The sequence below is a fragment of the Nyctereutes procyonoides genome, unplaced genomic scaffold (assembly GCF_905146905.1).
Source record: "Nyctereutes procyonoides isolate TBG_1078 unplaced genomic scaffold, NYPRO_anot_genome, whole genome shotgun sequence".
Lineage (NCBI taxonomy): Eukaryota > Metazoa > Chordata > Mammalia > Carnivora > Canidae > Nyctereutes > Nyctereutes procyonoides.
In genome coordinates, this window is record NW_026575043.1 from 46938160 (window position 1) to 46965167 (window position 27008).

Consider the following 27008-nt stretch of genomic DNA (forward strand, 5'->3'; position numbering starts at 1 on the left):
AACTCCAGGTCTTCCAGATCTTACGTGCTTTCAGGTATCTCTTTTTTCTTTTCTACAGTCAGTAGATAAAAATGCAAGAGAGTGGAGAAATGTTTGACATGGAGACCTATTAGGCTTCCTATGTCATATCCTCACACCTTCGTAGATTTTCTTGTTCTTTGCAGTAACTTAGTTTAAAAAAGTTGGGGGTGGAGGTTGGGGGAGAAATGACTAGAATTTCCTGATCTATAGCTGGTTAGTGTGTCTACTGCAGAGGCTGAATGCTGTAGGTCTCCACTTGTGAGCACCATTGGGCATTTCTGATATCCCTGAGTTCTGACTCGGCAGGACCTCACCACAGAATGTGCCACCGCCAACAACCCCACAGCCATCACGCCTGACGAGTATTTTAATGAAGAGTTTGATCTGAAGGACCGGGACATCGGGAGGCCGAAAGAGCTGACAATTAGAACGCAAAAGTAAGAGGCTCAGTGGCCATTTTCAACTGATGGATTCTTATTTCAGAAGTTTTGCTGTTTCATGGGGTCATGTTGTCATTTTTGTGTCCCCTTCCTTTAAAAATAATTTGGAAGTTACTTTATCTGAGAAAAACGAATAGAAGATTGTCCACCTTTTTCTTTCTTTCTTATTTTTTTTTTTTAAGATTTTATTTATCATGAGAGAAATAGAGAGAGGCCCAGACACAGGCAGAGGAAGAAGCAGCTTCCTGTGGGGAAGCCTGATGTGGGACTCGATCCCAGGACCTCGGGATCATACCCAGATGCTCAACCACTAAGCCACTCAGGCATCCCAATTGCCCACCTTCTAATTAGCCCTTCTCCAAATAGAGTAGAGATGGGATATAAAATTCCTTGTATTTTTTACTGCCAGCAAGCTTCAGCTGATCAGATGAAATGATCCACCAGCTCATGATTCCTTCATGCTTGCTTTCAATTCTGGCTGCTGCAGGGGGAGGTCAGAGTGTAGGGCATTTCTCCTGACAGCCAGATCTTATGGTGATCGGAATGTTGTGTGGGTCTAGTTTCTTTCCTGCTCCGCATTAAGAGAAGTACAGTGGCTGGGAAGGCTGCGTAAGGAAAAGTGCTGTCTAGCTGGCTGCATAGAAATCATTCAGTTTCCCTGGCTGGGGGTGATGGCCTCACTCTTGTCTTGGTCCGTCTTGTAGGTTTAAAGCAATGCTGTGGATGTGTGAGGACTTTCCCCTCTCTCTTGTGGAGCAGGTCATTCCTATCATTGACCTCATGGCCCGAACCAGCGCTCATTTTGCACGGCTGAGAGATTTCATCAAACTGGAATTCCCGCCTGGATTTCCTGTCAAGATAGGTACTTTCTACCAAACCACAGGAGCACCTGTAGGTTCTACCTGTTTCTGTGGGTGACAGATTGTGCTTCAGAACACCAGAACATTTTAGGCAAAGTAGCAGAGAGTAGACATAACAGAGGAGGTCACAATGATGCTCTAGTTTAATATGGCTTTTGGTTCACTTGCCATATCAAAATTAGGAGATCATCAGTTCTATTCACAGATGGTGCTAACAGATGTAAAAAGGCATAAAAAATGTGAGCATTCATTGTTTTCATGTCACACTTTATTTAAGCATCAAATTAGATTGTTTTTGAGGAAGACCGTTGACACCAAGATCCTTTGATACAGAAGTATGTTTTAGGGCCTGCACTGGAATGCATAATCTCATAAACAATATATAGAATCTGTGAGGGAGTTACAGTTTGGATAGTTGCATATTTGTGACATTCTTCAGCGCAGTCTTGATCAATTATTTACTGTGATCTAGAAAAGTTGCTTAACCCCTCTGAATATTAGTTTTCTCATCTGTATATTGGGAAGGGTTGTTATTTTCATGTATTTGACATGGACCTAGCATAGTAAGCACTCAGTAAATGATGGCTATTGTTATTCTCATAAAGTTTACTTATAAAAGCTCTTATTTTGTTAGAAATTCCCTTGTTTCATGTCTTAAATGCACGGATTACATTTGGAAATGTTAATGGCTGTAGCACTGCTGAAGAAACTGGATCTCAAAATGTTGAAGGGACCCAGCCTGATTCAGGTAAAAAAAAAAAAAAAAAAAAAAAAAAAAAAAAAAAAAGTTGGGCTTTGTGATTTAAAAGAAAAATACACATTCAGTTAGTATACTAATTATTCAGTTTGACATTGGAGTATCTTATGAAGTAGATCTCTGCACTGAATGAAAATTTTAGATTTCATTTAGATTCAGTGAAAAAACCACTTGTAGAATATGACCCCACTTGTATTAAAGGAAACATAGTCTTAAAAGCCAACTTTATTGAAGTGTACCATATATACAATAAAATTCTCCTACATTAAGTGTGATAGTTCAGTGCATTTTGACAAATGTGGGTACCTGGGTAATCACTACCACAATCAAGATGCAGAGCATTTCTGTTACCCCACAAAATTTCCTCAGGCTCCCTTGCAGTCCATCCAAATTATCTTTTGGATGCTACTGTAAATGGATTATTTACTTAATTTTATTTTCCAATTCGTCATTGGTAGTATATGGAAACATAACTGAATTTTTTTTTTAGTTGTTTTGTTTTACTGTGGTAAATGTTGTTCTGTGTCTGGGACTAGTTGAAAGATACACAGGCATTTGTTTTATTGTTTTTTGAGAGAGGGAGAGTAAGCATGGTTCCAGTGGGGTGGAGGAGAAGCAGAGGGAGAGAAAGGATCTCAAGCCATGCTGAGCATGAAGCCCAATGAGGGGCTCAACAAGGGGCTCAATCTCATGACCTCAGCTGAAACCGAGAGTTGGATGCCCAACCGAGCCACCCAGGTGCCCCATTTTACCATTTTTATTTTAGTTTACAGACATCTTATATACTTTCTTTTATGTGTTTATTATATTTCATAATAAAAAGGAAAAATACAAAGAGACCTGTGGTTGTGTACATATACTGCATTCCTCAAAAACAAACAGGAAACACTGGTTACCTTTGGACTTTGGAAATAAGAGAAAGAGTTTAGGGAGAGAGAGATCTTTATTTTTTTATGACTGTGAGTTAATTTTATTACTTAAAAAAAAAGACAAAAAAAGGCTGTATTTTGGTACTTTTCTGTGTCAACGTTATTCTTTTTTCTTTTTGTAAAGATTTTATTTATTCATTCATGAGAGAGAGAGGCACAGACATAGGTAGAGGGAGAAAGCAGGCTCCATGCAGGGAGCCCGTCATGGGACTTGATCCCGGGTCTCTAGGATCACACTCTAGGCCGAAGGCGGCGCTAAACCACTGAACCACCCAGGCTGCCCTGGCCGGGTTATTCTTAGTCAAAATCACTCTCACGTAGTAGCAAACCTTGATTTTAATCATTTTAATCCTTTTGTTTTGTTAATTGAAAAAAAATTTATAAATTTTAAATTATAAGTTTGAAGGAGAAATTTATTTTACTGATTGAGGCACTGGACTGTCACCTTTTGTGTTTCAGCTTCCCACGTCACAAACTTTGAGGTTGATCAGTCTGTATTTGAAATTCCGGAATCTTACCACGTTCAGGACAATGGCAGAAATGTGCATTTGCAAGATGAAGATTACGAGATAATGCAGTTTGCCATCCAGCAGAGTTTACTGGAGTCCAGCAGGAGCCAGGTGCATTTAGCAGAACAAATGGCAGGGCACGGGAGGGTTTAATTTGTAGCTGGCTTGTAAGACTCACTGTACATCACACATTGGGCGTATTCACAGTGTTAGAGAGATTCTATTTTTTGTACCTGGTCTCTCTCAGAAGCTTCTTATGTGACACCATGTGCACAACCTTAGTCTGTATCATTCATAGGATGTTTCCTGACAGACTGTCCTTCTCTTCAGTTCACCCATGCAGCCAACAGTCATATTTTTGGGAGTATGCTGTCCAATTTGCTGGTACTGAAACTGTAGGTCCATGCTTGTTTTCATCATCCTGTTTTTTCTGAAATACTGTTCATGTGTTGATAGTCTTGTAAGAAGGCATATGGGTTTTGAATCGCAGCTTCCTCCCCAAGAAAGGCTAATCACTGTGTTATGGCTGTTTAGTGTGCAATGAAAATGGTGGTTGATTCCTTGTTAAATTTGTTTTTTACTCCTATGTTTTATTCTGTTGCAAGGGGTATAATCCCAAACTGTCAGAGTATCTGGTTAAGGGTAGAGCTAAGGATAGAGCAGACAGACCAGTGTTAAGAATAGTTGGTGTTTTCTTCCTTCAGGTCTCACCTGTGGGGCAGTTCAGGGCCTGAGCTCCCCCCCCCCCCCGCCCAACTCCTTTCATTCCCACCCTGCTGTGGCTTCCTGACTCTGCTGGAGTGGAGGCTCTTTCTGTGTCCACTACCTCTTGGTGTGTCCTGGGCTCTACTGTCTGTCTGTTCATTGGTTTCTTGTTTCCTTCTGTCACTTGTTTGGCACATGTTTGCAGAGTAGGGATTCTTTGGTGAAGCAGCCTCAGCCCCTGCACTCATAGGCCCACTAAGCTTTGAGAGTGGTACCCACACTCCAGTGTCCAAGCTCAGGTTTTGGTATTCTGGTTTTATTCTTGAGGCTCTGAGGTTGGACAGTGTGCGCCCTACCCCTCTTGCATTTCCCATCAATCCATTCTTTGAACCATTTAGTTTTCTGAAGCTGCTGGGCTAAGGGCCAGACCCAGAGCCAGCATATTCCCTTTGGGAGGCCTCCTGGGAGCAGTCCCAGCCCCTGGACCTTACTGTCCCTCCCTCCAGTGCACCTTCCTTTCCCTTCTGTAGGTGAGCTTATTTTCCCCCTTGATATCTGCATGTATTGACCATAAATTTTGCAAAGGGGAGTGGCCAAAGATGACAAATGTTGAATTCTGTATTGCAGTCTTGCTTTACAAGAATTACTTGCCTTATTCATTTAAACTTTGCCCAGGGCTGTTTTTGATAGATTCTGTGTCAAGCGTGAGAGGCTGTGGCCGTTAAGCAGGGTAGTATACCATATACTACCTGACATTTAGGTGTCATTTTTGAGATAGCCTAAGTCCCTATCAGTTTTTCATACAGTGCTATCAATAACACACTGCTTTGATCTCCTTAATGGTACGATGCCTGTTCCTTCTAGGAGGTATTCATGCCCATCTTGTTTATTTTTCATAGGAACTTTCAGGACCAGCTTCGAATGGAGGGATCAATCAGACACATGCCTACGATGCCCAGTATGAGAGGTAATTGGCATGACTCTTAAGGCTTAAGCTTTGGCCAACACAGGCACTTAGTGTCGATACAGTTGTTGACTAGTTCCCAGGCCAGTGCTGTTGGGAAAATGACACCTTTTTGATTGGCCTGGTTCTTCTACAAAGAATGTATGCTCACACAGGGTCTAGATACCTCAGTGGGAAGTATATACAATTTTAAGAATGAGGGGACTTTGAGGAGCAGCTACAGAGATGAGTAAATAATCTTTTCAAAGGAGAGGATGGTAAAGACTGCAAAGATTTACTTTGTGAAGTATTTTCACATACTCCAGGCATATGTGCAAGCTTATTGAAGAACAACTTGGATTTTGCTTTAAAACAGATCCAAGTTCAGTTCCTAATACCATCACTTAGCAGCTGGGTGACCCTGGGCAGGTTTCTTCACCTCTCTGAGCCTTGAGTATCTCACGTGTGCGCAGCACCCACACCTCTAGAGTCCTATGGGATTGAATGGTAGTGTGCCCATGGAGTGCACATCCAGTGCCTGGTGTGGTATGCTCTTTGTGAGCGGTTATATGTGGACGCTGCCGCTGGCCTGATGATGCTGGTCATTGGTTTCTTTCCGCTTTTTTCCATCACAGGGCCATCCAGGAGAGCCTGCTCACCAGCTCAGAAGGTCTGTGCCCTGGTGTCTCGAGTGAGATGAGCCGTTTTGACAGCGACTTGCAGCTGGCCATGGAGCTCTCTGCCAGAGAGCTGGAGGAGCGGGAGCTCCGGCTCCGGGAGGAGGAGGAGGAGCTCCAGCAAGTCTTACAGCTGTCTCTCACTGAGAAATAGACCTTTCTGCTCATGCTCACGGGCTGCACAAAGCAGAGGTTCTAGGCTGCACGGGAGTGCTGCATTACTAGTGCCCCGGGGCTGAGGGACCGCACTTCGCATGTATGCAGCAGACAGCAGCTGCCCTTTTTTTACACAGAGGTGCAAGACCAGGAACTCCCAGGCCCATCCACGACACTCCCCGGGGGGCGGGGGGCAGGGTCTGGGGACTGGCAGGCGCCCTGCCTCCAGGCTAAGGGGAGGAGAGCATTGTCACTTTCCATTAGCTGTATTGGCTTGCAGGTCACGTTCTTACTACCAGCTTTAGACAAACACCCCAATCCCCGCAAGTTTGTAGATTAATTTTTATCAAGGAGTGATAACAAAACAAGTTATTGCAGAGTCAGGGTGCTTTTATATGAGAGCTGCAGCCTTTTTAGAGCATGGTTTATGAGAATCTATGAGGCACTTCTTTACAGTTCACCAAAGAAATGGATAATCTGTGCCGATCTACTCTTTTGTTTTTACCTTTATACAGGGTTTCTAGAACACCATCACTGCTCCTCCTCCACCTTACTCCACTCCTCCCATCCCCAGCTAGAGTTAAAGAGGAGACATGTACAGGATATGTTTTAGATTAGGCTTAACTACTTGCATCACATTAGGATATACAAATGACCACGGATGTTGCCTTAGCCTTAAAAATTACCAATAGTTTCAAACCACCTCACTCCACTTACTGAGGGGTCTGATTTGAATTTATAAAGGCCGTTCCTTTGAGAGCAGGATCCTCCAGGCTAAATCCAAGGCAGCTAATCCTGGCCCTGAAGGAGCAGCTAGGAGAGCCTGAGGCTTGTTCTCGAAGCGGGCAGGCTGGCCAAAACATTGGACAGCACGGAACCAAACCAAGTATGTTCCACGCCTTCCGTAGTGACAGATTGCCATGGAGAGGCCTAGGAAGACCCCACTACAGGCCTAGGTTCACTAGAGAGGAAGGGGTGACCTTGTAGTTAGAAAGGGAGCTACAAGCAGAACTCAATAGCTCTGTATTCAAAAGGGAAAATGAGGATTCTGTATTGCTTTTTAGAGTTCAAATCAACATCTTTCTGGATAAATATATTTTTTAACAGAATCTTTTTATTATTTTTGAAAGATATAAAAAACAACTACTCCCATCAGTAGCAATACAAGGTTATACATTTTAACCAGATTTTCTCAGGCCTTTTTTGGATACCTTTAGTAGTTCAACGATTTTATCTGACCCTTCTGTAAATAAGCACCGCACACCACACGGAAGATCCCGGGGAGGAGAGCTGAGGGCGCCCTCACTCTGGCCCATCTATTCGTTCCCACAGGCTGCACTGACATAACCTGGTAACAATGGCCTCCTCAGCTCTGCATCTGTCTCCTATCTGCTCTGCTGCTTTCAGGATAGGAAGAGACAGAAGCTACCCTGCAGTTAGCATCTGTATCCTCCAGTTAGTGTTGCCAGTAAAATATTCTTAGTCACAGAGATTTGTGCTTTGGATTCCACATAACCATCTGCCTTTTATGTCATGGTCCAACCAGACAGAATTCCTTCTATTGCGCACACAAGGCCAGTATACTGTGGTGTCACGTTTGTTTCAAATACACAGCTTGGCATTCTGTTTACTTTGTGTTTACCCTGAGTGAAGACACTTCTTGGGAATGGCTGCAGTCAGGCCACATTGTTTACACACTGAGGTGTATCATCAATGATTTCTATGTTTGCATTCCATTGTCCTGCTTACTGAGGTCTTGGACTCCCCAGGAAGCCAGTTAAAAGGGACTGAGTGTTGTGTCCACTGTTGCAGCGTTTTTCATATATGTTTTCACTCTCTTAAAATGCAAATAAAGATTGCTTCCCAAGAGGGTACTTGTACAATATCCTAGACAGCCTTTTAGTCTTTTTTCCTTTTTATGTGGTTTTTCTAGTCACTGAATGTCCCCATACTTCCTGTTATGTATGTGACTGGCACATGGGAGTGCCTCGCAACACTCTGCATGTATTACAAAGGTGACCTGCTCCTCTCAGTCTTCCCACCTGGGTCATACAATCTGCACACACCATGCTACTTGTTTCACGCAAGAAACAAAAAGCCAGCCAGCATCAGGGCTGCTGGGAGACGGCAGTCATCCTGCTGCCTCTTGAGTCCAGGAAGCCACACCAACATCATATCTCTCGTGGGACGGAATCTGCTCTCCTCTCTGAGGGTAAAGTCCTTGTGAGGCTTTTCTTACAAGTTCAGGTGATAATTAGGCTTCCAGATTTATCCTACACCCAATTACATTGGTATTAAAACAAAAAAGGGGAGAGGGTTGCCTAGGTGGCTCAGTCAGTGAAGCGTCTACCTTCTGCTCATGGCATGATCCCGGGGTCCTAGGATTCAATCCTGTGCTGGGCTCCCTGCTTAGTGGGGAGTCCATCTCCCTCTGTTCCTCACCCAACTTGTGCTATTTCAATTTCAAAAAAATCTAAAAAAAAAAACAAACAAAAAGGAAGCAGTGACCAGTAAAAAAACATCTGGGCTCCAGAAATGACGCCTTGGCATTTCCAGGAAGATGTGAGGGAGTTGCTATGCTTTGGGGGAAAGTACACAATACTCTAAGCCAGTGGGGCATAATGAAGAAAACTCAGTCACCTTAGGCCAAGAGATGGAATAAGGAACTATAGCTTCTTCACCTTTAGGTTCCTTAAAGTTTAGGTGGTTCAGTTATCAGCAGGAAACTGAGCCATTTCTATAAGACATTACTAGGAACCAAGTCTAACAAAGTGCTTGACACTGCACCATGAGCATGTCCAATACGCCACACTTAACACGAGGTGTCTGCCTGTCAAGGAAGGGAAGTCCAATCTAAATGATGGGAAAGAGATTTACTGTAACAACCAATTTGTTGCTGAACACAGAAGACTTCAAGGAGGACAAGTTGTGTGACAACTGCTTTACGGGACTATTTGCAGTACATGCAGTTAAGTGATGGGGTTCAAAATCCAAACTAGGCCCATGTCTGGAAATGTGTGGATTTCAGATTGAGGTCCAGCTGAAAAAAATTAAGACTTCCTGAGCCCCGAGATCCCAAAAAGCACTTGCAGATTTATTAATCTCAAATTTAAAGAAAGTGAAGATTAATGCTAAGTCATTTGCATGACTGGTATAAATGAAGTGAATATGTTCATTTGGGTACACGGTAAATATTCGGAGCACAGTTCATTTTATGAGGTTTAGGCTGCCCCCATACCCCATATTCCCAGAGATGAAGGTAAAATAATGCCACGTGAAAAGTACTAGTCAGTCTCTGGTGCATAAACGTTTTTAGAATTCTCTCTTCCCAGAATTGAGGTTTGTGCCCTTCCTCATCTCTACAATAAGCCTTTTTCTACACAGATTACTCTGCCTGACTTTAGCTTGAAATCTCCTACTAAACAGACGGTAACATTGGAATGAAGAGGTAGGCTGGGTGTTGGATTTGCATATGGAGTAACTATCACAAGGTTGTTTCAGAAAAGTAAAATGCATAGTGATTCCTGAGCAAACAGTAGGTTACCAGGTTGGTTTATGGGCCTACCAAGTTTTTACTGTTCCTCTCTAAAATCCTAAAAATGGCAATACATTTTTAGGCAGTGTATCAAAACATGGCACTCCAGATGAGGTGGGGCTGTGCACTCTTGGGACTTGGCTGTCACTGCCAGTTTCTCAGAATCCCACCTGCTCCTCCTCCCTGCAGTCCATCAATAACTACGGTCTTTTAAGGGACAGGCCAAAGATGGCGACCCCACCCTGGTGGTATTGGTTTCACGGTATCTGATCTTCACCATAATTAAGAAAGATAAGGAGTGTATAGCACCACTTTACAGATGAAAACACTGAGGCTCTGGAGAAGTTAAGCCTGTTTGTAGTTAAGAGTGGAGACAGGAATCCAGGTCTTCAGACCCTTGGGCTGGCCTGGGAGGTTACTTACGGCTCAGTCTCCGAAATAATATCTCACGCCTTGGGGCAACTGTCTTATTTCACACATAAATTTTAAAATTTGGGCAGCTTGGGTGGCTCAGCAGTTTAGTGCTGACTTTGGCCTAGGGCGTGATCCTGGAGACCCAGGATCGAGTCTCACGTTGGGCTCCTTGCATGGAGCCTGCTTCTCCCTCTGCCTGTGTCTCTCATGAATAAATAAAATCTTAAAAAAAAAATTTAACTTCTCGGCGCTTCTCTGAGAGAGTAGATCAAATGCCAACACACACCTGCATTTTAGATGCTTAGAAAATAATCACCAGGGGATCCCTGAGTGGCTCAGTGGTTTAGCACCTGCCTTCAGCCCAGGGTGTGATCCTAGAGTACTGGGATCCAGTCCCACATTGGGCTCCCTGCGTGGAGCCTGCTTCTCCCTCTGCCTGTGTCTCTACCTCTCTCTGTGTCTCTCATGACTAAATAAATAAAATCTTAAAAAAACAATCCCCGAGAGTCAAACAGCATGTAAGATTTTACTTTAATTTTAATTGACACTTGGCGCAAAGCACAAAACAGTGAACACTTCAATGGCTCAATGTTAGGGTTACACACAAAATCCATAAGTTCAACAGTTACAGTATCCCACGTTAATTTGTTTCACATTCAGTGCAGGGTGTTAAAAAAAAAGTCAGTGCAGTTACTGAACGGAATACAAGATAAGCATTTCAATTTAATAACAAATTAAACCTAGCATCTTTAAAATAAATACTGATAACAACCACTTTGTAAGTACAAAAGTATCATTTCAATAGGAAAGAAAAAATCCAGTTCAACATTGCAAAACAGCAGCATTTTCAAGGTTGAGATGAAATCTGTGTAAACACACACCCACCTGCCACTCGGTCTCCTACCAGAACATATACTTCTGAGGACCTCCTCACCCAGGGCTAAAGAGTTCCTGCTGAATTTCTTTTAGATTCTAAATCTGAAAAGCTGCCACATGTTTTAGGCCAGGGGCTGGAAAGGCTTGAGTGCAGCCCCAGGAAGATCAACGTGTTTCAGCAGGATGGAGTTCTTTCTCAGTCACATTTCTAGTCCAACTCAGAGCCTTCCAACCCCAGGGTGCTCATGGTCATAGGCCTACCTGATGTGACCCTGACTTCACTGGGGGCACTGGAGTACAGAGCCACATGCAGCATGAGGAGTGGTGGCCCAAGTTCCCCACAGCTGACACAGCTTTGCAAGGAGGGCATTCCAAGCCAACTCAATGTAACTAAAAACATATGTGATTCTTAACCCCACTGTGACCAAATGGGTCTCCAGTATAGAATGTCTACATGTTAAGTCTTCCTCTTATGAATATTTTCCAACATTCAGGATTAGTCCTTTCCTGTGTAGTTTTCACACCACTCACATAGTTAGTTAACTGCTTTCCCATCTTTACACTGAAAGTGGGAGCTTCAGGTCTTAAGGTGTAACAAGTGTTGAATGTAGCCAGATATACAAAGAAACACTAAGAGGCAGACCCAGTTACTTACATTACAGTGTTAGGAAAAAAAAAAAACTACCTAATGTTTTTTCTAAATCATTTCACATTTACCAACTGTCCAGACTGAAGTGGTCGGACTTCCAAGTGGCAGAGTTCTGAGTCCAACTTCTCCAATGACCCACGTGCAACACAATTGATCTTTTCTCCAGTACTTGTGGAAGAACTTGTTTGCTTGGCTGTCACCGACGCCGAATGGGCTTGTAGACACAAAATGCCATAAGGATCACAGTCACCAGCAGGATGCTAAAAATGGTTCCCATCAACACTGCAAAAGGAAAACATGTTATCTCCTAATGGCAGCTTCAGGTCCTGTCTTTCATCTACTCATTGATGATGATTTGCCAAATGCCACTCAGTGCCAGGCACAGCACCAGGTGTGTGGGAAATGGTCACAAACAGATTTTCTCTTGGGATGTTTCCACATACATGGGGGAAGAGACGTAAACAAGTGAGAGCATCTTTGGGGGTTGAAGAAATGTGACGGTGATGGGGGGGGTGGGTAATAATAGGTAGGGCAGTAGAGAAAGCATCTGAGGAGGTAATATGCAAGCTGGGACCAAGATGAAAAGAGGGAGCCAGCCATGGGAAGATCTGCAGGTCAGCAAAAGAAAGCACTCAGGGCCAGACAAGCCCAGAAAGACAAAAGAGGCAAGCCCAGTGAAAAGAGGCAAGCATAGCTGAGGGGGAAGGAAGCAAGGCAGGAAATGAAGCCAGAGGAAGACTGGAGCCAGTTCATCCAGGGCCTTGTAAACCATGAAGGCAACATGGATTTATTCTAAGTTGAGAGAGAGGGCCAAAGGCAAAGAATGACATGATCTGATTCAGCTGGGAAAACAGATCCCTCTGGCTGCTGTATGGAGAACCATCTGACTGCAGGGGACAAAAACAGAAGCAGGGAACCCAACGTTTTTAAAGCCATTCATTAAAACTGGAGATGAAAAAAAGAGTAAAGCATTTCAATCTCTGGATGAGACAAAGGCCTTCTAATCCAAGAAGCAATGAACTAACGTCACAAATCTGTTCTGGAGACAATTTGGAGTAAATTTCACGTCTAAAATCTCCAGAGTGCTCAGGTGAGAACTGGGACCTCCAACTGATCACTCTGGTTGAGCCTCAGTACAAGACTAGACACAAGGACTGGGGTTTTAACATAACCAGCAACCCAATGAAGTGAAGGGCAGTCCCATTTCTGTGACTGCCTCAGAGCTCTTATGAGAGTTCAAAATGTTACCTTTTAGCAAGCAAATGTACATTTGTTTGCAAGGATGTGGGCCCATCCCAGGTTCCAGTGGGAGCCTAACCATGGCTGTTCTCTAGTGTGGCTACTGAAACAAAGGATTTGACCACAGTTTTGTTTTGCTTAAATCAGTAATTTGGAGATATCTGTGACTCCTACAGAATGCCCCCACATGGAACCCAGTTATTACTTAAACACTGACCATACAGAAAAACTTTTTTTGGTGAGGAAGGGAAAGAAAGAACACAGGAAGTGACAAAGACAACCTACAACTCATACACGCTAAATGTCCCATCTCAAAACAGGCCTTGTTACCTAAATACCTGCCCTTAAAATCCAAATCTTGAATTCTATGAATTTCTAAGGTTCTCACTGCAATGGATCTCAAGTTGCCTTATTCCTTTTTTTATTTTATTTTATTTATTTACGATAGTCACACGGGGGGGGGGGGCAGAGACACAGGCAGAGGGAGAAGCAGGCTCCATGCACCGGGAGCCCGACGCGGGATTCGATCCCGGGTCTCCAGGATCGCGCCCTGAGCCAAAGGCAGGCGCCAAGCCGCTGCGCCACCCAGGGATCCCTGCCTTATTCCTTTTTTTTTTTTTTTTTTTTTTTTTTGCCTTATTCCTTTTAAGCCACTTTCTTGCATTTGACATTCTGAAAGGGCTCTTAAGAAAACACCGCCTCCCAAAACCCAAGCAAACTCCCAAAGCAGGTATGCAGGGGACTAGAAGTGGAGAATGGAACCTCAAAAAGCATTTGAAAAGGCTTAAAATCACGGGTTGTTAGGTACATAATGTCCATGTGGGGATTGATAAATTCTCCCAGCCTTCATCTTTTTACCTCTCCCACACTTTGCACACGGTATTAGTTGCCTGAATGGCAGGCTCAGGCTGAACCTAAGACTAGTTAGGTCCTTCCTTACTAGTCACTTCCCATCGTTGAGCTTCATTTCCTACATCTACACAAGTGGCAAATGAAACCCACCTCACAAGGGTTTCCTGAAATCTGACTGTGGTACCCTATGAAAAGCACTTATTAGAGTGTGGATATATAACATGCACATGATAGATGAAGGCATTATGACCAAAACTGGCAGCACAGCACAGTGGTCAAGAATTCAGGGTTTGGAGTTAGACTCTCTGGGTTCCTATCTATACTGACAGGCTGTGTTCTCACCTAAGTTCCACAATTTCTGTTTCCTCCTCTGTAAAGACAGAGACAAAAACACCCACTGCACAGGATGGTGTAGGGTAGTGTTTCCCAAACTATCTGTGGTAAAGGACTAGTGTTTATAGCTTGTAGCCTGTCCCGGGCCATTACTATGGGCATGACTAGTAAGCAGTCCTTGTCAGTCCAGGGACTCCTATAGGATTGGTGTCTACTTGCTTGGATGTTGCAACAGTGTCAAACTGTTAAATCCCTAAACATTTAATGTCTGTGGTCCTTTCTTTGCAGGTAAATAGTATGGACACCCCATCGGTTTGCAGACCGCTTTTTTTTTTTTTTTAAAGATTTATTTATTTATTCTTGAGAGACAGAAAGAGAGAGAGAGAGACAGAAAGAGAGGCAGTGACATAGGCAGAGTGGAGAAGCAGGCTTCCCCCAGGGAGCCCGATGGCGGACTTGATCCTGATCTCGGGATTATACCCTGAGCCGAAGGCAGACACAACCGCTGAGCCACCCAGGTGTCCCCCCAGACCACTCTTCGAATAGTATTGTTCTGCAGTAGTGGTTCTTAACCAGGGGGATTTTGCCCCCAGTGGACATCTGATAATGTCTTCAGATATTCTGATTATCCAGACAGGGAGTTAAGTGTGGTCCTGGCATCTAGCAGATAAAGGCCGCAGATGCCACTCAACGTTTTACAATGCTCAGGATACTGTGCCTCACTTCACCTCACCCACAAAGACCCATCTGGTCCACCATGTCAGTAGTACCCTGGTGGAGAAACTGCTCCAAAGGATGGAGTAGTAGAGCATGTGGAAATCATTCAGCAGGGTGCTAGGTACACAGTAAGTGCTCAATACATAAATTCTTTTTTTTTTTTTTTAGATTTATTTATTCATAGAGACATGGAGAGAGGAGACAGACAGAGACACAGGCAGAGGGAGAAGCAGGCTCCATGCAGGGAGCCTGACATGGGACATGGGATCCCTGGTCTCCAGCGTTATGCCCCGGGCCCAAGGCAGCGCTAAACTGCTGAGCTAAACCGCTGAGCCACCCAGGCTGCCCTCAATACATAAATTCAATACAAGAGTTCATGAGTTCATGTAGAGTCAAGATAATGCAAAAATGACACTTCATGGCATAGAGATACACATGTTATCAATGAGGTACATGTATCAATGAGGTACAGTGGAAAGGGCAGCTTTGGCAGAATGAGAGGGAGGGTTACTGTGAATTTTGTCAAACTTTAAGCTCCAAGACCCCTTCCAAAGCCATGTATGCAAGGAGTACCCATATGTATATACATGTGTCTTTTAGAGCTCCTCCCAAAAGGTACGTTTCAAGCTCCACAAAACCCAAGGTCTAGTACTGGTTTCCCATGTTCACTGAACATCCTGTGCCTATGAAACCTTTAGTAAGCAGAAATGGCATAAAGTGAAAAAAGTTACCATTAATTTGCAAGGAAAAAATTTTGGCCTTCCCAGACCCCCAAAATAACCTCAGGGTTTTCTGGTACCTTAAGACACATTTAGCTAAGGGAGGATACCCAGAATAAATCCGGAACAGGAGGGGATCCCTGGGTGGCTCAGCGGTTTAGCGCCTGCCTTTGGCCCAGGGCGCGATCCTGGAGTCCCCGAATGGAGTCCCGCGTAGGGCTCCCGGCATGGAGCCTGCTTCTGCTTCTGCCTCTCTCTCTCATAAATAAATGAATGAATGAATAAATAAATAAATCTTAAAAAAAATCGAGAACAGGAACAGACACAGACACATGTCAAAGCTATACGCCGTGATGCTAAGATGCCGGGTGCAGCTCTCGCGGACTGAGTTTGGTGGAGCCACTCTCGCTGCTCCGGGTGTGTAACGCAAAAAAACCTGCTGAGCGCTCTTTTCACTTTTTTCGCAAAAGGGAAAAATCCTCTTCGGGTTTCTTTAGGTTACCGAAAACAGATACTCATTCGGGTCTTTTCGTAGGAGCGAAGGGGAATAACGAGAACGTCCGAAAAGTAGGCTGACAGGTACCAGCCGCGGCCTCCACCGCTATCCTAGCTGTGTACACGGGGGCAGGTAACCTCACCTCCCTGAGTTTCACTTTCACCTTCAAATCAGGGCTGCAATTCTCAGCTCTCTCATTAAAGGACCCTTGTGGCCCAGCCTGGGCCCACGCCGCCAGAGAAGAGGGGCCCGGCCGCCAGGTCACTGAAGCAACCGCGCAGGTGCAGGGAGCCCACTGCGAGGCACGCCCCGCCCGCCCAGCCCCCGCCCAGCCCCCGCCCAGCCCCCGCCCAGCCCCCGCCCCGCCCCCGCCGCTCACCCAGGTTCTGCCCGCGCAGCACCGCGTAGGGCCGGCTCCGCTCCGGTGGCTCTGCGGGGCTCGGGGCCTCCGCCCGCCCCGCCAGGAAGCTCCCCAGGCCGAAGCTCAGCCACCAGCACACGGGGCGCAGCATCTTCTCGGGCCGCAGCGGCGGAGAGCGCACTTCCGCCCAAAGCCCCGCCTCCGTCCCCGCCCGCGCGCCTCCTTCCGCCGCTGGCTCCGCCCACCCAGCGCGCGCTGTTGCCAGGGTAACCAGACGCCCCGGGCGCTTGGGGCTCCTCCCGCGGCGACCGTCCTTCTTGGCGAACGTTTCCGCCGGGGCGGATTTTCAGCGGGATCGCCCTTCCGTCTGGGGCCACGTCCATCTGGATCACCACTCCGCCGTGACTGCGTTCCCCTTTTGTGAGCTTCAGGCGGGCATCTTTCCATAGGAGTCTCTTGGGTCCACTTTGGGCCTATCAAAGGTCTTTCTTTTTCTATGAATCCGTGCATTTTCTTATTGGATCTTCGCTACAGGCCCAAGAAATAGACACTGTATTACCATTTGACAGATGCCTCCTTCTCAGGAAGCCCTTACCTGGACATCCTTTTCTAAAATTGCAACCTTTCCACTTGCTCAACATACATACACTCTCGCTACCCTGTTGCCTCTTTCATCTTCTATCCCTCTAAACTCATCCTCGGTTAACTTTTTACAAAATTTTACTTAAATTCAATTTGTTGACATATAGTATAATACCCAGTGCTCATCCCATCATGTGCCGTCCTTAGTGCCTGTCACCTGGTTACCCCATCCCCCGACCCTCCTTACCTTCTGCAGCCCTTCGTTTGTTTCCCAGAGTTAGGAGTCTCTTATGATTTGTCTTCCTCTCTAATTTTTCCCCCCACTCAGTTTCCCCTCCTTTCTCTTATGGTCCCTTTCACTATTTCTTATAGAATAAGCAATTGTTTAATGATAATGTACGACATGTAATTATGCCCCAGGCATTTGACTTCGTTTTTGTTTCTGCTTCCGGATTTTTACTGTTCCCTTTGCCTGCAGTACTTTTCCCTGGCACATGTGCATGGCAGGCAACTGTACACCATTGAAGTCTCCACCCAAGGTCGATTCCTCAGAGTGCCCTTTCCGGAGTCCCTGACACACCACCACACTCAGCCCATCGTCTCTGTATAGTTCTCATCACTATCTCAAGTAATTCTGTTCTTTGACTTTTTTCTGTTGTTGCCTGTCTTCCCCACCAAACTGAACTCCATGAAGGCAGGACAATGTCTGTCTGCCCTTGGTGCCTGGAGCAGTTCTGGGAACAGGAAAGTTTTTCTCAAATATCTGTCGGATGGATGTGGAGCAGCAATAATGTTGAGTAAACAAAAAAGCGAGGGGCAGAAGAAAAACAAAGTATTGAAAATAGCCCTGTTTTCTCCACTTAGTAACTTCACATATATTTGTACATACTAAAATAGCAGACCATTGAGGCACCTGGGTGGCTAAGTGGTTGAATGTCTGCCTTTGGCTCAGATCATGATCCCTAGGTCCTGGGATTGAGTCCCACATTGGGCTCCCTACATGGAGCCTGCTTCTTCCTCTGCCTATGTCTCTGCCTCTCTCTGTGTGTCTCTCATGAATAAATAAATAAAATCTTAAAAAAAAAACAAAATATCAGACCATTTACAATTAAATATAATTTCTACCTCCAAATTCCCACAGCCCTTGACCTTTTGATGCTCAGCTCATTGTACTTTGTCATCCAATTAGGGAAATAAGACATTTACAATCACCAGAATACAAACTTCTTCCATCAGAGTGCAGGACATTCACAAATTTCACAAAGTTCACAAATTTCATTATGTGAAATTTTGATTTCACATAAGCAATGAATAACATTTAGTAAAAGGACATTCCTAATATTGCATGGGATATCATATTTGTTGTTTACCTGAACTTCAAATGTAATTGGGCAATCCTTTGTTTTTATTTGCTAAATATAACAATTCTATCTTCAGGGCACAATCTGAAACTCATTTATTTTTGTACCCTTCTTCCCTAAGTTCCTAACATGGTGTATGCTTTGCACACACTAGGTATTCAATAAATGCTTGTGTAATGAATACTTGCACGATCACAGACTGTAGTATTAATCTGTGATATCCAAGTCCCTACATTTCAGGTAATACATTTCTTTTTTAAATATTTTATTTAAAAAAATAAAATAAAATATTTTATTTACTTATTCATGAGAGAAACACAGAGAGAGACAGAGACATAAGCAGAGAGAGAAGCAGGCTCCATGCAGGGAGCCCGATGTGGGACTCGATCCCGGGACTCCAGGATCACACCCTGGGATGGAGGCAGGCACTCAACCGCTGAGCCATCCAGGGATCCCAGTACATTTCTATTTATAGCTTTTTCCTGTAAAAAAAAAAAAAAAGCAACAACAAAAGCAAAAATGACAAAATTTTGGGAGTTGCCAATCAATCAATCAACTAATTAATATTGCAGTTAAATATACATAACATAATGTTTATTGTTTTTATCATTCATAAGTGTACAGTTCAGTGGCATTAAATACATTAATAATGTAATGTAATTACCATTACTGTTATGTATATCTAAAACTTATTCATCATGTTCCACTAAAACTATCTACCCATTAGACAATAACTCTCCCTTTTCTCCCCTAGTCACTCTATCCCACTTTCTGTCCTATGAGCTTAACTATTCTGGGTACTTCATGTAAATGGAATAATCTAATATTTGTTCTTCTGTGTCTGGCTCATTTCACCAAGCATGTTTTCAAGGTCCATTCATATGATCACATACTTCAAAATTTCATTATTGTTCATGGCTGAATAATATTCCATTATATATATTTCTTTTTAAAAATGTTTTATTTAAAAAAATAAATAAAAATGTTTTATTTATTTAAGTAATCTCTACAGCCAATATGGGGCTTGATCTCACGACTTTGAGATCATCACCTGAGCTGAAATCAAGAGCCCAATGCCCAACTGCCTGAGCCACCTAGGGGCCCCCATCCTAGTAGTTTTAAAATGGTATGTCATTGTGGTTTTGATTTGCACTGGGAGGCACTAGTTTTTTAAAAATACATATTTATTTTTAAATTCCAGTATAATTAATATACAGTGTTATATTAGTTTCAGTGTATAACATAACAATTCGACAATTCTTCTTCTTCTTTTTAAAAGTAGTCTTCATGACTAGTGTGGAGCCCCATGTGGGGCCCAGACGCATGACCCGGAGATCGAGACCTGAGCTGAAGGATGCCTAGGTGTCTCAGTCAGTTAAGCATCTGCCTTTGGCTCTGGCCATGATCCCAGGGTCCTGGGATAGAGCTCCGTATCAGGCTGTCTGCTTCTCTCTCTCCCTCTGCTGCTTCTCCTGCTTCGGCTCTCTGTCAAATAAATTTTAAAAATCTTTTTTTTAAATTTTTTATTTATTTATGATAGAGAGAGAGAGAGAGAGAGAGAGAGAGAGAGAGGCAGAGACACAGGCAGAGGGAGAAGCAGGCTCCATGCCCTGGGAGCCTGATGTGGGACTCGATCCCGGGTCACGCAAAGGCAGGCGCCAAACCGCTGCGCCACCCAGGGATCCCCAAATTTTAAAAATCTTAAAGAAAAAGACCCGAGCTAAGACCAAGAGTCAGCTACTTAACCAACTGAGCCATGCAGGTGACCCATGATTCAACAATTTTATACATTACTCAGTGCTTATCATGATAAGTGTAATCTTAATCTCTATCACCTGTTTCTCCCATCTCCTACCCAACTCCCCTCTGGCAACCACCAGTTTGTTCCCTATATTTAAGAGTTGGTTTTTTTGCTTGTCTCTTTTTCTTTCTTTCTTTGTTTTGTTTCTTCATTTCCACAGATGAGTGAAATTATATGGTATTTGTCTTTGTCTGACTGGCTTATTTCACTTAGCATTATACCCTTTAGATCCATCTATGTTGTTGAAAATGGCAAGATTTCATTCCTTTTTATGTTCAGTAATTTTCCATTATATATATATATATATATGTATATATATGTTTTTTAATTATATATATTATATGTATGATATTATAGCCTTTGTGCCCTGGGAAAGTTCTGGTTCTTCATTCTTTAAGGCGAGCGGCCTGTAAATCTCAAGGCAAGGAAATTAGTTATGTTACAGGTCAAGGGCCTTAGGTCAGCAAGTAGAGTATGTTCACTTGAAGCAAGTTAACCCTAAGACCAGATGGAGTGCTGTCTATGGCATCATGGTCATTTTCTGGTGAGAGTCCCCTTCCTTGTTCATTGCTTTGTCATGGTGGAAGGGATAAGCGAACTCTGTGAGATCTCTCTCTCTCTCTCTCTTTATTTTATTAAGATTTTATTTATTTATCCATGAGAGACACAGAGAGGCAGAGACAGAGGCAGAGGTAAAAGCAGGCTCTGGGAGCCCGATACAGGACTCAATCCCAAGACCCTGGGATTACGCACTCAGCCCAAGGCAGACACCCAACTGCTGAGCCACCCAGTTGTCCCCTCTCTCTTTTTAAAAAAGATTTATTTATTTATTTGGGTGGGGGGAGGGGCAGAGGGAGAGAGAGAATCCTCAAGTAGACTCCGTGCTGAGCATGGACCTGGAGATCACGACCTGAGCCAAAATCAAGAGTTGACAACTAGGGTGCCTGGGTGGCTCAGTTGGTTAAGCATCTGCCTTCAGCTCAGGTCATGATCCCAGGTTCCTGGAATGAGGCCCTGTGTTGGGCTCCCTGCTCAATGGGGAGTCTGCTTCTCCTTCCCACTTGTGCTCATGCACTCTCTCTCTCAAATAAATCTTAAAAAAAAGAAAAAGAGTTGACTTCTTAATGGACTGAGCCATCCAGGTGCCCCTGTGGGATCTCTTTTATAATCCCATTTGTGAGGACTCCACCTTCATAGCCTAAACATTTCCCAGTGCCATCACACTGGGGGTTAGGGTTTCAACATATGAGTTGAGGGGGACACAAATAATCATCCCAGAGCAGGAATTATGCACAAAAATGCATAATAGGGGCATTTTGGCCAATAAAGGAAGGGGGGGTAGTGTCCATTGTTGAGGTGATTCAGGCGAAAGACAAAACTGCAGCCTTAAGAGTGTTGAGCAAATCACAGGAAAACACAGAAGAAGTTCTGAGGAGGAAGTGAACATCGTGAGAATCACTGGAGATGCGAACATCTTGGGAAAATAAAGAAGGCAAAGCCATAATTAAAAACAGAAGGGATGGGGATTCCTGGGTGGCTCAGTGGTTTAGCGCCTGCCTTTGGTCCAGGGCGTGATCCTGGAGTCCCTGGATCAAGTCCTGCGTCAGGCTCCTGCCATGGAGCCTGCTTCTCCCTCTGCCTGTGTCTCTGCCTCTCTCTCTATATCATGAATAAATAAATAAAATCTTTAAAAAAAACCACAAGGGACAAATGATACAAGAGAAAACCTTTGCTTCTCTGCTTTAAATGTAGCTGAAAATATACATTTTGCAGCTGTATTTTAAAAGGCTTGGGACACGCCATGTTGAAGATAGAATGAATTCTGTTTTTGCCTGCCCAAGATCTATTTCCCTCTTTCCAATTACAGCAGGTGACCTGTGGGGAATCACCCATCCTTCCAGGCTTATGGGGCAATAAACATGTTCCTAGCTCCACCAGTGAACACATGACCCAGATGTGACCAATCAGCATCAGCCATCCCTCTGGCTACAGTGATGTGTTCAGATCCCTGAGCATGTGACTCTGAGCTAGACCAATGGGAATTATACCCAAATTATACATTTATTTATTTATTTATTTATTTATTTATTTATTTATTTATTTTGCTTGAGTTTTTATTTTTTTTTTATTTTTTCTTAATAAATTAATTTTTATTGGTGTTCAATTTACCAACATACAGAATAACACCCAGTGCCCATCCCGTCAAGTGTCCCCCTCAGTGCCCGTCACCCATTCACCCCCACCCCCTGCCCTCCTCCCCCTCCACCACCCCTAGTTCGTTTCCCAGAGTTAGGAGTCTTTATGTTCTATGTCCCTTTCTGATATTTCCCACACATTTCTTCTCCCTTCCCTTATATTCCCTTTCACTATTATTCATATTCCCCAAATGAATGAGAACATACACTGTTTGTCTTTCTTGCTTGAGTTTTTAAAAGCCACTCTGGGCCTCTGTTGGAATGATGAAACCAACACGGAAGAAAAGAGATCTGGCATAACCATGGTGGTGGAAACCGTGGAAGTCCAATTACATGGAGCATCTAGCCCAGGACTCCCGGGCTAGATTTTGCAGTGACTGCAATCATGCAGTCACTTAAGCCTATCATTTTTGTTTTTGTTTTTTTCTGCATTGGCTTATCTGCTGAGTTGGGTAGTCCTGACACATGGTGGATCCAGAGAAACCCAAGCTGAAGAAGTACTCCATTTATCTTAGCCAAGGGGATGGCTGTCTCAGTTGTTGACCGTCTGACACAAGCATCTGCACTCTCGCCTCCTCCCTCTGACATTGGCAGGTCATCTCAGTTCACGTTGCTGTGAAACAGGAATCCCCATATGGCCTTCATGTCCTTTAGACTATTTTTCTTAATTGGGGATTGAAGATTACATTTAGAAAATGTTAAAACTCCAGCAGAAGTGGAGTGTCAGATGATGGCAGAGGGCTGGCTTCCAAAAAAGTTATATATTTAAAATACAGCTGCAAAATGTATATTTCAGCTACATTTAGAGCAGAGAATTAAGAGGCTTCTCCTGTACTATTTGTCCTTTCTGATTTTTTTTTTGTCCCTTCTGTTAAGGTTTTGCCTTTTTAAAAATTTTCCTCACACAGAATCATGTTTATGCTTTTGTGTCCTGAGACAGGGTGAAATTTACTTTTGTTAACATTTTAAAACCATCAACTCTGGCAGCTTTTGCCTTTTGTCAATCTGAGAACAACTACTCTGAGGACTTCTAAAGTTACACATTTTGTTTGTTTGGTGACACCAAGTCACAACTGTGTTCCAGAAACTTGTGTCCCTGGCCAGGGAGTTTACTGTGCAAATGAACCTTTTTTTTTTTTTTTTTTTTCAATAATCCCCTTTCAAAGTTTGTGTTAAGCTTTGGGAACTAACTCCAACGACAAGTAAACCATTTGGAACCTGTCACCAAACACTTTTTACCAATCAACAGGAAACAAACGCGAGTTTGTTTGTCTCATTCTCTACATTTTGCAATTTGTGTGGAAAAGCTCTTGTCCAGGGAGTAGGCAAGGGCAGGGTAAAGGATCTTTGAAGAAATTACTCTGATTATATATATATATATATATATATATATATATATATCAAGTAATTATATATATAATTATATATGTACATATGCACATATATGTTTCAGAGTAATTGTATATGTAATTAAATATATTAAAATTAGATATATTAAAATTAGGGATCCGTGGGTGGCTCAGCGGTTAAGCGCCTGCCTTCGGCCAGGGCGTGATCCTGGAGACCCAGGACTGAGTCCCATGTCGGGCTTCCTGCATGGAGCCTGCTTCTCCCTCTGCCTGTGTCTCTGCCTCTCTCTCTCTCTCATGAATAAATAAATAAAATCTTAAAAAAATATATATTAAAATTAAAATACATATGTATATATATTTTTGAAACTGTCAAGATTTTTTTTAATTTTTAAATTTTATTATTTATTTATTTAGTATATTTTTTATTGGAGTTCGATTTGCTAACATATAACACCCAGTGCTCCTCCCATCAAGTGCCCCCCTCAGTGCCGGTCACCCAGCTACCCCATCCCTCTATCCACCTCCCCTTCCACTACCTTTTGTTGTTTCCCAGAGTTAGGAGTCTCTCATGGTTTGTCTCCTTCTCTAATTTTTCCCACTCAGTTCCCCTCCTTTCCCTTACAAGTCAGTCGGAGAAGGACAATCATTATATGGTTTCACTCATACACGGAATATAAGAAATAGTGAAAGGGATTATATGGAAAGTTACCCTGATATTTACATTTGCTGGATACTCAGTATTTCCTTAGGGGCTGTGATAGGTACTTGTCTTGGCCTCAGAACTCTAAATATCAACTCTTCCACTGAACTGGGGACAGAAGGACACGCCTAAATCTAGATTTGAAGGAGTTAAGTGAGACATTTGCAATGCAACAGAATTGACAATGATTGCATCATGCTTAGATTATGTGACTTGAAGCCACAGTTTTTCCTCTGTACATTCTAGGGTCTGGAAAGCCGCCACGACCCCATCATTTTCCTTACCACATGCTTCTAACTTTCCTTTTGGAAAGTCTGTTTATTTTCCTCTCTGTACTCTGAACTGCTCCGGCAAAAGTAGAATAAGGTGGTTACAATATAGATTCTTGAGCCAAGACGCTAGGGGTCAAATTCTCACTTCCCTTCTTTCTAACTATGTGTCTTAACCTCTATGGGTCTTGAGTTCCTCTTTTGTAAGATGGATGTGATAACAGATATTCTGCTTCGTTGGGCTGTTGCAAAGGCCAAATGAGATGATGCTCATGTGTGGCGAGTGTTTCTCAGACCCAAAACTCACTTCTGGGTCAGTTGTATGCTTAACCTCCCTCCTGACTGTCAGGGTTCATTATAGTAAGGATGTGAATTCGTATTTATGTGTGTTGGTTTGTATGTGATGACAAAGACTAGAAACGCCATGTGTCTCATCTCTGCAGAGTTAGGCTTGATGCAAATCCTTTGGTAATTTGGTAGTCAGTCCAAAGACAAAGAGATGCTGCCTGTTTGAATGGCCTGGACTTTTAGCTGGAGGGCAGGTCAGGATTAGAAGTGCAATTATGGAGACCAGCATGTTCTGTCTGCCTTAGTCCTTGAGCTCAGGCCCCAGAGTATATCTTTCTCCACTAAGGGACAGGAATTTGTCAGACTGACTCAGACTTTGAGCCCTGGTTTGGCTTCTCTGACCTCAGAAACATATCCAGATGCTAGGGTAAAAGACATAAAAGGTGACCTAGTGAGCAGCTTTTGGAATTTACCAGTGAGGGAGATCATCAGCTTACCATCTTTTTCCAGTTTTTTTTTTTTCTTTCTACTCCAGTATCAAGACAATGGCTAACCTGAAATCTTGCTTTTAGCAAATGTTTTATTTTATTTTATTTTTTTGATGTTTTTATTTTATTTATTTTTTATTTTTATTTTTTTAATTGGAGTTCAATTTGCCAACGTATAGCATAGCACCAAGTGCTCATCCCATCAAGTGTCCCCCTCAGATGTTTTAGAGCACTAGTATAAGTCGGGAACTAGGCTGCCTATAATTCATCATCTTATATATTTTCTTTTTTATTATGAAATATAATTGAGATACATCCAATATAATTGATATACATGCAATGTTATGTTAACTTTAGGTGCACAACATATTGATTTAATAATTCTTTTTTTAAAAGATTTTATTTATTCATGAGAGACACACACAAAGGCAGAGACATAGGCAGAGGGATAAGCAGGCTCCCTGTGGGAGCCTGATGCGAGACTCGATTCCAGGACCCTGGAATCACAACCTGAGCCAAAGGCAGATGCTCAACCACTGAGAGGAGGGGAGAGAGCGAGAGCGAGAGAGAGAGAGAGAGAGAGAGAGAGAAGGGTGGAAGAAGCAGGCTCCATGCAGGGAGCCTGACGTGGGACTCGATCCCGGGTCTTCAGGATCAGGCCCTGGGCAGAAGGCAGGCGCTAAACCGCTAAGCCACCTGGGCTGCCCGACTTATTTATTTTATATTTGGAAGTTTGTACCTCTTAATCCCCTTCATCTATTTCACCCATGCCCTACCTACCTCCCCTCTGGCAACCATCAGTTCGTTCTCTGTATTTAAGAGTCTGGTTTGTGGAACCCTGGGTGGCGCAGCGGTTTGGCGCCTGCCTTTGACCCAGGGTGCGATCCTGGAGACCCGGGATCGAATCCCACGTCGGGCTCCCGGTGCATGGAGCCTGCTTCTCCCTCTGCCTGTGTCTCTGCCTCTCTCTCTCTCCCTCTGTGACTATCATAAATAAATAAAAATTAGAAAAAAGAAAAAAAAAGAGTCTGGTTTGTTTGTTTTGTTTCCATATATTACACATATGAGTGAAATCACATGGTATTTGTCTTTCTCTGACTGACTTATTTCACTTACCATAATACCCTTTAGGTCCATCCATGTTGTTGGGAATGGCAGATATCATGGGTTTTTTTTTTTTAATGGCTGAGTAATATTCCTGTGTGTGTGTGTGTGTGTGTGTGTGTGTGTAGATACTTGAGTTGATAGACACTTGAGTTGCTTCCATATCTTGGCTATTATAAATAATGCTGCAATAAACATGAGGGTGCCTATATCTTTTTGAATTAGTGTTTTTGTTTTCTTTGGAAAAATACCTGTCGGTGACAGAGGAAGCAGGGTCTGGGGGATTAGCAGAGTCCTGGGGTAGGGTGGAGGGGTCCCTCTAAGATGAGATGGGGCTCTGTGCCCTGCCACTGCAGGGTCCAGGGAAGGATGAAGAGTCTGTAGAAACTAGATTTGGGGAGGAGGGAAGGAGCAGAAGAGGTGCCCCCTCAGAGCCAGTGTAGCCCACTCCCGCTGTCAGCCAGATCTTAGTCCAGGCTGCTCAGATGGTTGCTCAGATCAATAGTCAGTGAGCCATTGAGGGTCCCAGACTCCATTCATTAAATTATCAGAGCACTAGCCCAGGTGGCCACTTTCCTGGTTAATTCACAGTAGCTGCTCAGCCAAGGTTGGTCAGTTGAAGGGAAGCTAATTCTTGGCAGAGCCCTCATGTGAAGGTTGGTTTGGAAGGTCCTGGATTC

General features: G+C 43.5%; 2 protein-coding genes across 2 annotated transcripts in view; one reads left to right on the top strand and one right to left on the bottom strand.

Moving 5' to 3' along the window:
- Positions 1-7882, top strand: part of ANKRD13A (ankyrin repeat domain 13A) — a 32426-nt gene extending 24544 nt beyond the window's left edge. Inside the window, exons 10-15 of the mRNA XM_055322893.1 lie at positions 328-458; positions 1166-1323; positions 1956-2069; positions 3467-3627; positions 5121-5188; positions 5800-7882. Of these exons, the coding sequence (XP_055178868.1) occupies positions 328-458; positions 1166-1323; positions 1956-2069; positions 3467-3627; positions 5121-5188; positions 5800-5995 (828 nt within the window). The 3' untranslated portion in view covers positions 5996-7882. The remainder of the gene's footprint in view (positions 1-327; positions 459-1165; positions 1324-1955; positions 2070-3466; positions 3628-5120; positions 5189-5799) is intronic.
- A 2587-nt stretch (positions 7883-10469) lies between these two features.
- CUNH12orf76 (chromosome unknown C12orf76 homolog) lies at positions 10470-16346 on the bottom strand. The gene is made up of 2 exons (XM_055322871.1): positions 16207-16346; positions 10470-11753 (listed from the first exon to the last, which is right to left on the bottom strand). Exons 1-2 carry the CDS (start codon positions 16337-16339, stop codon positions 11668-11670), a joined length of 219 nt encoding a protein of 72 aa, XP_055178846.1. The 5' UTR covers positions 16340-16346; the 3' UTR covers positions 10470-11667.
- Between the last annotated feature and the right edge of the window lie 10662 nt (positions 16347-27008).

Coding starts and splice junctions, on each gene's coding strand:
- CUNH12orf76 (XM_055322871.1), bottom strand. CDS start 16,339: ATGCTGCGCCCCGTGTGCTGGTGGCTGAGCTTCGGCCTGGGGAGCTTC. Junction 11,754..16,206: donor GCTGCGCGGGCAGAACCTGG/GTGAGCGGCGGG, acceptor TTCCTTTTGCAG/TGTTGATGGGAACCATTTTT.